Below are 14,845 nucleotides of genomic sequence, written 5' to 3'. Positions count from 1 at the left end.
TCTTTTTTAAATTGAATAATATTTCTTTTAAAATTAATATTTTCAACATTTTTTAAAATCCATATATATATATATAAAAACAAAAATTAATATTTGTTTAATAACAAAAATTCTGAAAAACACTAACGAAAAATCCATTTGACCAACTGAAGTGGACCGGGTCGGGTCAATTTTAAACCAACATAGTTTCTCTACTGTTCAGTCCAGGACCGGTCCAAAAGGAGGAAAAAGCTCGAAGTAAGAGAAGAGTTTTGAGAACTCGATCGGTTTTGGTTTTCTCGCCGGAGAATTTTCACTCTCTCTCTCTCTCTCTCTCCCCGATTCCCTCACACATGGCGAAGCCTCCCCAGCCGAGGACTCGGACTCGTAGTCGCACAGTACTTGAGCCACTCTCACACTTGGATGTGTCCAATTACTCTCGCTCTCCTTTCCGATCTCTCGCCGTCTTCACCGTCTCCGATTCTCAGACCCTGATCTACGCCGGAACTCAATCCGGCTCTCTCCTTTTGCTTTCGGCGAACCCTAGTAGTTCCAATTCCCAAACCTCTTCCGATGATTCTTCCGGTAATACCGCTTTGGCTGCCGCTGCTCCACAGAATCTCTCATTTTTGCGGAGCGTTTCGGTCGGAGATTCCTCACTGGATACCATACTGGTACTCGGTGAGATAGGGAAAGTTTTGGTGCTTTCCGGTGGGTTTTTGTTTCTTGTTGATACGCTTCTGTTTCAGCCGTTGAAGAAACTGAGTTTCTTGAGAGGGGTTTCGGTGATCACGAGGCGGCTGAGGAGTAGTGAAGCGGAGTGTTCGAGTTTGTCGGAAAGCGTTGGGAATTCTTCGGATTATGGGAATACGAGTCAGAGGTTTTTGTTGAAATTGGGGAGTGGGATTAGAGCTAATGGATTGAAGAGCAAAGAACCAGAGCAGCACCTTGAAGGTAATCATGTTTTTGCTGTTCTAGTGGGTGGTAAAAGATTGATACTTATAGAGCTTGTTTTGGGTAGTAGAGTAGGTAAAAATGATCGAGATGGGGACGGTGTAAATGGGTCTTTTGTAATTCTGAAAGAAATTCAATGTATTGATGGGATTATGACTATGGTGTGGCTCAATGATTCGATTATTGTTGGTACTGTTAATGGTTATAGCTTGATTTCGTGTGTTACGGGACAAAGTGGTGTGATATTTTCGTTACCTGATGTATCTAGTCGGCCACGTTTAAAATTGTTGTGCAAAGAGTGGAATGTGCTGTTGTTGGTGGACAATGTAGGTGTGGTAGTCAATGCACATGGCCAGCCGGTTGCTGGGAGCTTGGTATTCAGTTCTGGTCCAGACTCTATAGGGGAGATATCTTCGTATGTGGTGGTTGTGAGTGATGGAAAGATGGATTTGTATCATAAGAAATCAGGTAGTTGTATTCAAACAATTACTTTTGGTGGTGAAGGGGTTGGAGGGCCTTGTTTTGTTGCGGATGAGGAAAATGGGAGTGGAAAACTAGTTGCTGTTGCTACACCCACAAAGGTATGTAAATATCATGATCCAATATTCTGTGATATACTTTGTTCGGATTAGTTATACACGCTGCCAATTTTTTGTTTTCAATTTTAGTGTGTATGCTGTTTTGTTTACGCTAGAGAAATGCTAAAGTTATCACTTAATGTGGGTTAAATGATAAATTCAATTTAGGATGATAAGATGGAATTGAAGTAGAAACGTTTAGTACCTTATTTCTTTATCTGGTCAATTTTGTACTTTATGGTTTTCCTATGCACGAGGCAAAGATTAATATTATTTACTGGGCAGTCTTGCTTATAAATCTGTTAGAACTTTAACTCTGTGTTCTGCTTATGTAGATCATACTGATGGATAAAACAGCTTAAAAAATAATTCGAGGACAAGCAATTTGTTGTTACATATTGGTTCATCATACATATCAGCAAGGAAAAAACATATACATTTGGTAATGTATAAGCACTCCAAACTAGGACTTGACAGCTGCATCCCATTATGAAAAGAATCAACAAAGTTCCAACATAAATCTTTTCTCTGGAATCCTGTGTACTATTGCTTAGTTACATAGTTATGATTGGGTGAAGCCTGTGTATTAATCGAATGTTGCTTTAGATGACATAAATTTAACCAAAGTGAAAGAATTTAATAACCACATCAATTCCATATAGTGACCAAAAACATCTATTTTCATAACAAAACCTCAATGTCAAAGATCTAAAAGATACAATACGGAAATAATTGTGGGAAAGGACAATTAACATACACAAGTTTGGAGGGTTATGAGTAGGTAAACTGTGGGAGAGAGTGGCGTAAAATCAGAGTGATTAAATGAAAGAGGGAAACAGAGCAGATGTCAGTGAGAAAATTAACTAAGTTTCATCTTGATATGGTGTTATCGTATCTTGGCTAAGGCTTCTTCTTTCTTGTTTGATTTTGTGCAAAATCCATATTTGTGTTTGGGCCCTAGATGCACGAAGGTGCAGCTTAAGTTTTCTTTTGGGATATGAATTCAAGTTCCAATTTCTGTTTACCTCAGGCCTAAGGTTCCTTGAGTATGTCATGGGAAACCTTTGTATGCATTCTTGTTGCATGCATTCTTGTCAAATTGAAAATAGATGTCCGAATTCGATCCATCTCAAAAGGTGTTATTCTCAGATACATCACTGTAAGCCCTAGGTTTGGCTGCAAATTTTTTTTTTTTTAAATAGTTAAATATTCATGCTTTTGAAAGTTTAGTTTTACTTGTAGCAATTATATGTACTTGTGTTTTGGTTTTGTAGTAGAAGAGGTGGTGAACTTATGCTTACCATAGACTTATAATCATGGCCATGACTTGGTAGTTTTCACTGTCCATTCATTTATTTGAGAATTGACTATTGAATATTAGAATTGTTCATATGCTATCTCATGTTTCTTATGACCTGTTACCATGTACTTGTCCTTGAGTTCCTAGTGAGTTGTTGCAGTTTTTGATGTGTTGTTCTTTTCATATTGCAATTTCTAGGTTATTTGCTATAGGAAATTACCTCCTGAAGAACAAATTAAAGACCTATTGAGAAAAAAAAACTTCAAGGAAGCCATCTCCTTAGTTGAGGAGCTTGAGTGTGAAGGTGAAATAACAAAGGATATGCTCTCCTTTGTTCATGCTCAAGTGGGGTTTCTCTTACTTTTTGACTTGCATTTTGAGGAAGCAGTAAACCATTTTTTGCAGTCCGAAACCATGCAGCCGTCTGAGGTGTTTCCATTCATAATGCGAGATCCAAATCGATGGTCTTTACTGGTATATTTTCTCATGCTCTTTGCATGGTGTTGTATTCATTATTTTGTCTTTAACTTGAAAGAGCATTACACGAAACTATAGATGTTCTACTGGTTGCACTGTTTATGATGGAAATTTGGTTCCCTAGCATATCAAAGTCTCTTAAAGTGCATATTAACAATTTATACGAGATGGGATTATGATACGGAGTTGTTTCAATTTCAACCTAAGGTTCCTTTTGCATTTGAAAATGCATTCTGATATTGCTGTAGGACGGAAAATAATTGTGTTGCTGATCCTCTCTTGTTCTATTGTTCCCTAAGCTAGTAAATAATAAGCATTGAAGACAAAATTCCATCGAAAATGAATTTTGTATGTGGGTTTACTCAGCTAATTTTGTGCAGCTACATATTATTTATTTTATGAGGATGTCATGAAACAAATGGAAGTTCTATTATTGACTTACTGACTTACCATGTTTTGTTGTTGCTAAAACCCTATTGAATTCCATAACCATGCACTTGAACTTGCTCTTTTAGGTTCCTAGAAATCGATATTGGGGTTTGCATCCTCCCCCTGCGCCTCTAGAAGATGTTGTGGACGAAGGGCTAATGGCTATCCAAAGAGCTATCTTTCTTCGAAAAGCAGGGGTAGATACTCCAGTTGATGATGATTTTCTTTCAAATCCACCTAGTAGAGCTGATCTATTGGAGTCCGCTATCAAGTCAATTATTAGGTTTCTACATTTCTTGTGCTTGATTGCTTTTTTTCACTTTTCTTCTTAGAATTGCTATCAAATTTCTTTTCCTTTCTATTTTGGGGTTGTGGGTGATGGTGGAATTATCTAGCTTTTAATTTTTTTGGGTATACCAGCATTATTGGTTTGTCATATACTAGTTAGCTTTTTGTTTCATTTACTGGTAAGCATGTGATTTACGTTTTGTTGAATACCTTTTTGTCTCTCCACCCACACTTGAACAAGTTACACCATGTGCACTTGCTACAGGTATCTGGAGGTTTGTCATGAGAAAGAGTTGACTCCATCAGTGAAGGAGGGGGTTGACACGCTATTAATGTACCTTTATAGAGCTTTAAATCGTGTTGATGACATGGAGAAGCTGGCATCATCTACAAACTCTTGTGTCGTAGTATGTTTCTCTCTCTTTCTGCTCCTTTTTCTTCCTTTCATAAGTTCCAGAAAATATTTAGTTTTGCAATCCATTCCACCACAAAATATTTGTATTCAGTTTCATAAAGTATTTGTATTCAGTTTTAGAACTACTTGAAGCAAATAGTTTAGATAATAAAAATATGGATGGGGGACCATTGAATTATACAGCCACACTTGTAGATTTTGATATCCTCCACAACACTTTAAAGAAGCAATCACCTCTGAACAAACCAAGTTTGAAAAACCCCATGAGAATCCAGCCTCCTTTACCAAGTCAAACCAAAGATGAGTATCTTTGGTTACTAGCTTCTTCACCTTCCCTTGTTCTTGTATCTGTCTTTTGATTTTTGGTTTAGAACTTTAGATCATCCTGCACTATAGGCCACAAGACAATGCACTGTCTGTGTATGTCGGTAAACTGTTGAATCTTAGTAGACCAATGCATTGCAAAACAGAGGCTATTATCTGGAGCCTGCTTGAAGGGTGACTGTACAACTTGCATGGGCAGTGCAGGAGGAGTTGGAGACTTTGTTAGATGACTCTGGGCATTTACGAACACTCGCCTTCTTATATGCAAGTAGAGGAATGAGCGCAAAGGCCCTGGCAATCTGGCGCATTTTAGCTAGAAATTATTCGTCTGGACTCTGGAAAGATCCTGCTTTTGAGAATGGCTCAGATGATACAAATACTAATATTATCAGTGGTAAGGTGACTGCTGCTGCTGAGGCATCAAAGATCCTTGAGGAGTCATCTGATCCAGAACTTGTTATACAGCATCTTGGATGGGTATGTGTTTATGGTTTCTATTTTAGTTGGCTTGTCATGTGTTATTTTTTCATGATTTTGGAAACAGCATTTTATGGTTCACAAATCAAAGCTCTAATCAGGAAGTTGTTGGTTTTCTTAGATTGCAGATGTCAACCAGGCCTATGCAGTTCAAGTTTTAACATCAGATAAAAGAGCCAATCAGCTTCCTCCAGGTGAATGTATACTTTGGTTCACAAATCTGATTCCCACAAATCCTTATGTGTTATAATTCCCTTGTAGTTTCCTAGTTGGTGCTTACTCAATTTATACTTTCTGAAAATGAAAGGATTTGGTTAACCTTAGTAAGCACCAAGTACAAGGGAGGTATTGCACATAAGGTGCATGTTTATGAGTGCCATATGCCTTAGTATTATGTGGAAGGTGCAGCATTTTCCTTGAGCTTTCTTTCAAACCTATAGTTAAGCAGTTATGTGGCTTATACTTTTCTATGATGTTTTTCATCCATATGGTTATTGCCAAACTTTTATGACACTCAGACAAATTAATGATTATTTCTTAAACATTTAGTTTGTTTTAGAAATTAGTTTTTGTAATTTTTCTTTATTGTATTTTTGTTTCTTTTTGCAGATGAAGTTATTGCAGCTATTAATCCTACGAAGGTAGAAATATTTCAAAGGTATGTCAATTACAGATTCTGCACTAAAGCATAAAGCACACATCCATTACCATATGTATACACAATTTTAAGTGTAGGGGGCATTGTTTGCACTCCAAAATGCTCTTCAAGCTTTGCTAACTTTGTTATTAACTGATCAAGATACCCCAACTTGAGAAAACAAATTTCTATAAATTTGAATACCTGATAAGTGCTTTAAAAGTCAACTCTTGATTGATAAAGAGAAATAAATTTTGTTATGAATTCTAGCCTAATTTATTTGAGATTTTGGAAAACTGTCTCCAATGTGGCCATTGATTCACTTGGTAGTAGGGACATAAGGTGGAAGAAGGGTGGGTAAGCGACCATGATAAATTTTAGCTCTCTAGTTTACCTATGTACTCTTGTCATTGTTCTCTGTTCTAAGAAGTGAAGCTAAATTGTTATAGAAAATTGAGAATGGTTTCTAGCTGGTAAATTGTTATGTACTCTAGTTTACTATGCACTCTTGTCATTGTACTACGTTTATGTACTCTAGTTTACTATGCACTCTTGTCATTGTACTACTTTCTAAATACTGAAGCTGAATTATCATAGAAAATTGAGAATGGTTTCTCGCTGGGAAGGTGGTGGAAGTATCATTTAGTTGACTGAGTAAACCAAAGTGGTTTACTACTTGGTTTACTCTCTCAACCAGAATTGTTCTCAATGAGTTTGACATGGATTTCTGTTTTGAATTCATGCGATAAGATTTAAAGGGTAGGGCATATAGTCTAGTCTGAATGTTATCGCTTGTCAAGGTGTGTGTTTGATATTATATGTTATTGAGCATATCTCATGTTGAATTATTTTTATTAAATTAGAAAATTTCATTCTTATGTATACATGTCCATAAAAGAGTAAAAAGTTTCTTCCTCTTGTGATATAATCTTAATGGCTTGAGTTTCTCAATGAGCTTCTTCATCTACACAGGTATCTTCAGTGGTTGATTGAAGATCAAGATTCAAATGACACTCGTTTCCATACACTGTATGCTCTTTCACTTGCCAAATCAGCACTTGAAGCCTCTGAAGCAGAAACTAGCTCCCAATCCCCTAATCTTGGAAAGATGGAGACAGATGTTTCTGGAACAAATTTGATTTTTCAAAGTCCTGTTCGTGAAAGACTGCAGATGTTTTTGCAGTCTTCAGACTTGTATGATCCAGAGGAAGTTCTTGACTTAATCGAAGTATCAGAATTCTGGTGGGAAAAGGTTTGTTATTTCTTTTGATTACCTTGTCTCGGATTCTGCCTTTTGGACTATGGTTAGCAAATTGTGCTGAATATTTCCTCTTGAGGCCTAGGGCAGTTCAATTATTTTTTGTTTTGTCTGCTATTAGGCAGTTAATCATGGATGCCTGCCATTGGTACTTTTATAGTGCCACAACTAAGGTATCGGTTGTTGCATATTGCTAATTTCAAAGTCTTGCACTATTCAACAGGCTATTCTTTACAGAAAACTTGGGCAGGAGGCGTTGGTTCTCCAAATTTTGGCCTTGTAAGTTTTTTGTTGCTTTCTGAAATATTCATGTTAAAAACTATTTGCTTCTTTTGTGTGCATCAACTTTGGGTTTACATTGGCAAAGTTTGAGGATTTTCATAGTGTTTGCATGTAATTATTCATCAACTAGTTTTACCCAAGTCAATGTGAAACATTGTGGACAAGGAGTTTCGTAGTCTTTAAACTTTTCTATGCTTCTATTCCTATGCATGTATGTATATAGTCTTTCTCCCATCCGGAAGTCCTCATGGGGGAATTACTGTGTATGTATGGATATATAAATATAATCATGATCAAGTCAAGATATCCTTATATGATCAAAACTGATAAATATATATATGTATATATATATATATAATTTTTCAATATAATTCAATGTTCTTTTGTGGTTTTCTAGATATTTAAAATTGATGTACATTGGCCTTTCAGGAAGCTGGAAGACAGTGAAGCTGCTGAAAAATATTGCGCTGATATTGGCAGACCAGATGCCTATATGCAGTTGGTTTTCTTTCTTTCCTCTTTTCCATGCGTAATGCACATAGATAGATATACAGACATGCTTGCACATGCAGGCTTATACATGTAGAAGTATCTCTAATGTTTTTAAAATTGCTTTGGCTCCTTTATTCCCACCTTATTGTTTTTGCTACAATGGCTACAGATTACTTGATATGTATTTGGATCCACAAGATGGTAAAGAGCCTATGTTTAAGGCTGCTGTTCGCCTTCTCCATAATCATGGGGAATCTCTGGATCCTTTGCAAGTATTAGAGGTATTAGACCCTCTCTCTCTCTCTCTCTCTCTCTCTCTCTCTCTCTCTCCCCCTCCCCCTCCCCATTTCTCTCTGCCTCTTGTTTGTGGTATTATAGGAGGCAAGTGGAGATAATATTGAACATGCATACACATGTTTGTAAACATGCCTTTCTTTAGTTAATATGAGACTTCTATCTGACAAGACTGCAACAATTATCATATCTCAGCAAAAATTTGTGATTTTATGTTGTAGAGATTGTCACCGGATATGCCCCTTCAACTTGCCTCTGAGACATTATTAAGAATGTTGAGAGCTCGACTTCATCATCATCGCCAAGGGCAGGTATAATCATGGTTGTTAAAACGTGTATCGTATCGTGTATCATTTTTATAAAAACACGTATCGTGTATCGTAAGATACGATTTAAAATTTATTTTTTATTAAAACATAATATATATATATATATATATATGTAAAAACATAATTTTAAAAAAGTTCTTAACATATCATATAAATATAAAAAAAGTAATAATATAAATGATATAATCATATAAGCAAGAGAAAGAGAATAACTGAAACAATGAAAGAGAGTAACTAAGAATAACTAAGCCTCAAGGAAATTTAAGAATAAAAACTACAGAGAGCAAAAAAATAATATTATAATAACACCCCACCCCATACCCACATGACCTCATCCCAAATTTAAAAGGCAGTAAATAGGGATTGACAGAGAAAACGAGGTTGCACAATTCTTTTCATCTTCACGAAAGTGGAAAACAGAGGAAATAGGAGAGAATGGGTAGGTATGGGTATCCTAAACAAGTAGAAACCACTGTAAAATATGCGAAAGTGGGTGAAAGTGAAAAGAAAACAAGGAAAGAAAGAAGAGAAACTAAAAGATGGACAACTGAGAACCAAATTTGCCATTATTGCTGTTGGGACTGGTTTTATGGTGATTCAGAGATTTCTGTGTTTGATTGTCTCCTAATCTTAATTAGAATTTTGAAAATCATAGTTTTTGGTTGATTGAGATTATTTAGCCCTAAAGCTTTTTGTTGGTTGCTGGATTAAGCGCGCTCTCTCTCAATTTTTTGTATCGTCTGTTTCATGTATTGGTGGTATTGGAAATGTAAATTATTGAATCGTTCCGATACAATGCTATATCCGATACGGCATACAGTACATATTGATTTTGCTTCAAGACGATTAGTATAGTACGATACATATCGTGTATCATGTATCGTACAATAGTGATAACACTGGGTATAATTTCTTCTAGTTTGACCCTACAAGAAAGATTTAGGACAATGTGATGGTTGGTTTCACCAAAGGCATGTGCATTTTATAAAATAACTTGCCAAGGAAAATAAAAATAGAAGTAAAAGATTTCTTTTGAGTTTGAGGTTTCTTTCTTGGTGATTAAAGTTACTCCACAATCAAACATTAAAATAGCTTCACCAATGTCTGTTCTTTCTGGATCTTCAATTATCTTTCCTTGAAAACAGTATTGTTGATTTAAAGAAATGATTCTAATCCAAGATCTCTTTATAGATGCATCTTTCCAAATCAAAATATTGAGCGTCTTATATTATCTATTACCATCGATAAAGTTTACAAATATGTTGGTTTAAATTTGGTTTCCCAAACTGAGCCATCTATTAATCTGTTTTTCAGATTGTGCATAATCTATCGCTTGCTTTAGACACTGATGCGAGGTTAGCAAGATTGGAGGAAAGATCAAGGCATGTGCAGATTAATGATGAAAGCCTCTGTGACTCTTGCCATGCACGCCTTGGAACTAAACTTTTTGCAATGTACCCAGATGACACCGTTGTCTGTTACAAGGTAAAGGAACTCTCCTTTTTATCTTTAATGGAGGATTTGTATTTATCAGAAAAAAAAGGGTTTCCACAGATTTTGATATCTCATATTGTAGACTGATGGGACAGACTGGAAAAGAAATATACTTTTTTGAGTGTGAACGAGACTAAGACTTTAATTTCCGATCATAAGATTCAAATAAAATTTTTCACTCTGCTTTTCTGGCGTTGGATGAAGAATACACAATAAAGATTTATTGGTCCATTATTCATGAGTGACAGCTCAAGTGGTTAAGGTCATGAGTTTGATTCGGGACTTGTGTCTTAAAAATACTCGCAAATATATTTATAGTATACATATGAAAGAAAAGGAAAACCAATTTTTTTTCAAACTGCAAGAAGGAAAATAAACCAGTTATGGGAAATAGATGCAACAATATCATTGCTTTATATTTGCAAATTCTCAGTATTTAAGCTGTTTGTAGTGCAAGAGAATCTGTCAAAGTCTGAAGCATTAGTTTTAATGAATACCTATTTGTGATTGTTTATAATGATAAACTTCCTTTCTTCTGCAGTGTTTTCGCCGTCAGGGCCAGTCTACTTCAGTGACAGGGCGCAATTTTAAGCGAGATATCGTAGTGAAACCAGGTTGGCTTGTGACCCGTTGATCTAGTGAAAAACATGGCAATGAGATTGGAATGTTCAAGGCCAGGCTACCTGTCTGTGAGCTTGTCAGGACTTGAAGATTATTGACAGAATTAAGTTAAAATGACCAAAAGTCATCCTGAAGATTATTGCTCGGGGATGAAGATTCTGCAATGTTTTTGTCAGTCCATGATTTGCTGATCAAGGGGGCTAAATATAGCAATCCATCATGATTACGCCGTGAGTATCAAGCTATTCATCGAGGTTCATGGCTTTCTCTAATTTTGATGTTCTAGTTCAGGGAATGAAGGTTCTGGTGAACCTAAATTCTGGCCGAGCTTCCAGTTTTGTATAGAGCTTTTCAAATAATTGGCCCTTTAACAATTAGGGGGATTCAAGAGAGGGGCTTGTGGCCTTAGGTTAGAAAGAAAAAGCAGGGCCTTTTAAATGTGTAATAAATTTATATTTGATTAATTTATGTCAAAACATTAAATTTATTTTTCCTGCCTTTGTTGGGAATAACGTGATTTACGTTTGGATCTTTGTGGCTGTTACTCTTTTATCCAATGGGAAGTCAGATCAATTGCTTTTCGTTTTATGATGGAGATGTTGATAATTATTCTTTTTGAATGAAAACTCTCTCTCTATCTCTCTCTCCCCCTCTCTCTCTCTCTCTATATATATATATATATATATCAAATATTTATATTTTTAAACTACCATGTAAAAATGATCAACAAATTAATATATTCAAAATGCATAAATAAGTGAATCTAATAAAACGATGTTACATTATTTGATATCTAAATTTGATGAATATGCTTGGCTTGTAACCAAGTTGGGCATTAAAGTGGTTGGTAGCTTGATTAACTTTGGTCAAGGTAAGCTGAGTTTGTATTAAATATATTAGTTATATATGCTATGCTATTTTTGCCGTCATAAGTTATAATTCATATTTAAAAAATAAAAAAAATGATGAATATATTTTGTTACCTAAATATTCTTGTATTTCCTAACCGCAAAATACAATGGTGATCATATGTAGCTTGTTGTGGATGGTGGACAAATCTAAGAATCCTTTTTGATCCACTTATATATAATGGTGTGTGTACATATATACATATATATACATATATGGATAAATTACATTATCAGTTTCCATGTTATACCGTCATTTAAAAGTTGGTTTCTAAACAATTTGTTTTAGCATTTTAGCTTCCACACTCATCAAAATATTTTAGCGTAGTTGCTCTTTCCAAAATCATATTATTTTAGTAATCAATTTGTAACAAAAAAAAATATAATTTAAGGATCAATTTATAACATCTGATATAATTTGAAAATTAAATATAATAACGGATTAATTATATATTTAATTTTTAAATTATGTCAGATGTTACATATTAATCTTTAAACTATATTTTATATTATATATTACAAATCGATCCTTAACACAAAATTTGTAACAGTGGATTTGTTAGTGAATTTTTTACCAAATAATGTCAAAGATTGATGATATAATTTTATAATGAATTTAAGGATTAAAATGTCAAAAAAATTATTTCAGACTGATTTGTAAATAATGATATAACTTAGAGACCAATTATGTAATTTATTTATTTATTTATTTTTATGGTACCAACAATATATCATATCCTCATTTAAATGTAGTTGTATAGAAACAAGAAGTTTTATTTCTTACACTGAATATGGAATTTTCATCCACTTGGAAGCTAACTATCTCTAACTACAAAAGCTAACCATTAACTACCAACAGTTCTTCGCCTTTAAAAAGTTTCACCCTCTAGCCACCAAGCTATTCTAGAATATGAGTTAAAAATACAAAATAAATATTATCCCCCTTTTTTTCTTTTTTCTTTTTTGTTTTTTTGTGGCTTTAACTAAGGGCAAAAAGAAAAAGTAGGCATTATTTTCTTCAGTCTGTTTTCCTGATCCCACCACAATGTGCAAAGTTTTTCTATATGTCTCTATCAAGTCTCAATCACTTCAGCCTCACCTAAAAAGGTACTCTTGCTAATAAATAAGTAGTACTAGTCTGCTGGTAAAGTTTGTATTATTTGAATCATCACTTCACTACAGAAAAGAAAAAAAAGAAAAAGAAGGCCTGGGGAATAAAATCACAAACCTAAGATGCTTGTCCCTCAACCTATCTACTACTTCTCTTTTTATTTTTATTTTTTTTTCTTTCTTTTTTTGTTTAATAAATATATAAATAAAATTAAGATCAACTTGACATATCACATGCAATTGGCTTTAGATATCCAATCTTCATGGTCCTAATTTTTTGTCTGCTTTTGTCTGCTTGCTTGCCTTGTGGAAAAGTTTGCATATACTTATTCAAATTTCATAAGATACTCCTTTTTATGCATCTTGCATCATGGGATATTGAGGTTGTTACTTTATAATATATATTGTGTGTGTGTGGTTCACTCTATACTGCCTATGCTTCTCAAAAGTCCTAATCAGTTTTGTCTTAGGGCCTGTCCCATTATGAGGTTTCTTTTAATTAAAATGTTTCCAACATTTTGTGAGGAAGAAGAAAAGTCCACTTTTAGGTTGTACTGATTAAAGATAGGATTATCATAATCACACAAGTTTGTCTCTCTCTCTCTCTTCTAGCTCATATTGCCTTGTAAACTATTTCTTTTTGTCCAAAACTATTATAATTATACAATTTTATCTAAAGGATACATTACACACCGTATATTTTTAAAATTTTTTTTAATTACAATCAAATATTTTTATATTTATATTTTTATAATTTCATAAAAATATCTAATTATAATTAAAAAAATTAAAAAAAATATAATGTAATATACCTTTTATCAAATGAATTTTAAGAACATAGATCTATTGGGCCCATCCTCCACAAGTGATGATACTAGGTCATCCTCACTACACTCCTTTGCTTTTTTTTGGGTGCTGAGAATATTCCTTTTAATTAGTACACTAATTAATCGTAACCAAACACATATCCCATCGGATTAAAAATGAAATAAAACAAAACGGATAGGGTCCACCCATAATTCATGATCATGATGGTGGTCCATACATATAGCTTTATTGGCTTTAAAGGCACACAGAAATTGTGGCCTTTTCCCTACCAAGTTTTGTGATTTCCAGTGTTCATCCAATAAAATGTGTTGAGTTGCCATGTCGACAACCAAGTTATCCATTTTTATTTTTATTTTTATTGTAACTTTCATAAACTAATAATACTGATGCTAATAATTTTGATCAAGATTTTTTTGGGGTAATCAGAAAGGATACAGCTTAACCAAAATAAGTGGGATCCATTTTCTTTTAGATTTCAAGGTTCTTTAGAAAACCATCCAATTGGAAATATCTTAAACTTGTTTGAACCTGAAATTAATAGGAATGAAGCACTTTTTTTTATTTTTATTTTTGGCCACAAAGTAGAGATATTTCTTGAGTGGAGCTATAGAGCAATAGTACATACTCATTTTTAGTATTTACTGTTTTTCTTCTTGTTAACATAGACACCTTATGAAAATATATGTAACCAATTAGTATATATCTGTGTTTTAATACATAAATTTTGGAAGCGAATAGTAAATACAAAGTAGAAACAGAAAGCACATAAACAAGGATAACCATTTTAAAAATTTGCCCTAGGGGAGCAGCTATCAAACATCTTTCTCTTTTACATTTTTCTTTGTATTATTATTTTTTTATTTTTAGATAAGCTTGTAGATTTATATGAACATAACGATAATAATAACAAGTTAACTTTATTTAACATTATCCTTTGTATGGAAAAGAATAAAAACAACAAAAAGGATACGTGGAAGATAAGAGCAACAAGAAAGAGACAAGGAAAAAAACGACCATGTCTTTGTTGTGTTCCTGTCTTAAAAGCTGTGATGGCAGTGGCACACTGTATTAAAATTACCATCTTTCACTTTCACATTAGAAAAAAAATAACCAATCATTCACTTTCACACTTCAAGAAAACCAGTAGCAGCAGCAGAAACACTCTCAGACATATGTCATCTCTTTATCCGTAACTTGTACTCCCTCTGTAACTATTTACTTTACTTTATCCCCGATGATCTAAAATCATTAAGGCCAAAGATATATAACAAATTTATTTTTTGGATGACAATATTAACCCAAAAAAATGACTAGTACCAAAAAAAACAAATAAATAAATAAAGTGGCAGTATTTAATTTGAGTTTTATTTA

The 14,845-nt window shown here is 34.0% G+C and overlaps 1 protein-coding gene across 1 annotated transcript; it reads left to right on the top strand.

Annotated features, from left to right (window-relative positions):
- The first annotated feature begins 226 nt into the window (after nt 1-226).
- Nucleotides 227-11,120, top strand: LOC107419570 (vacuolar sorting protein 3). Its single transcript, XM_016028310.4, has 14 exons — nt 227-1,514; nt 3,010-3,285; nt 3,804-4,000; nt 4,271-4,412; nt 4,949-5,221; nt 5,343-5,415; nt 5,831-5,879; nt 6,831-7,110; nt 7,340-7,395; nt 7,828-7,896; nt 8,060-8,171; nt 8,406-8,495; nt 9,828-9,998; nt 10,549-11,120. The coding sequence occupies exons 1-14, from the start codon at nt 333-335 to the stop codon at nt 10,639-10,641; spliced, it is 3,063 nt and encodes a 1,020-aa protein (XP_015883796.3). The 5' UTR covers nt 227-332; the 3' UTR covers nt 10,642-11,120.
- The last annotated feature ends 3,725 nt before the right edge of the window (nt 11,121-14,845 follow it).

Source organism: Ziziphus jujuba, chromosome 2 (genome assembly GCF_031755915.1).
Source record: "Ziziphus jujuba cultivar Dongzao chromosome 2, ASM3175591v1".
Lineage (NCBI taxonomy): Eukaryota > Viridiplantae > Streptophyta > Magnoliopsida > Rosales > Rhamnaceae > Ziziphus > Ziziphus jujuba.
The sequence above is the reverse complement of the archived record's forward strand: the minus strand, read 5'-3'. Positions and strand labels throughout refer to the sequence as shown.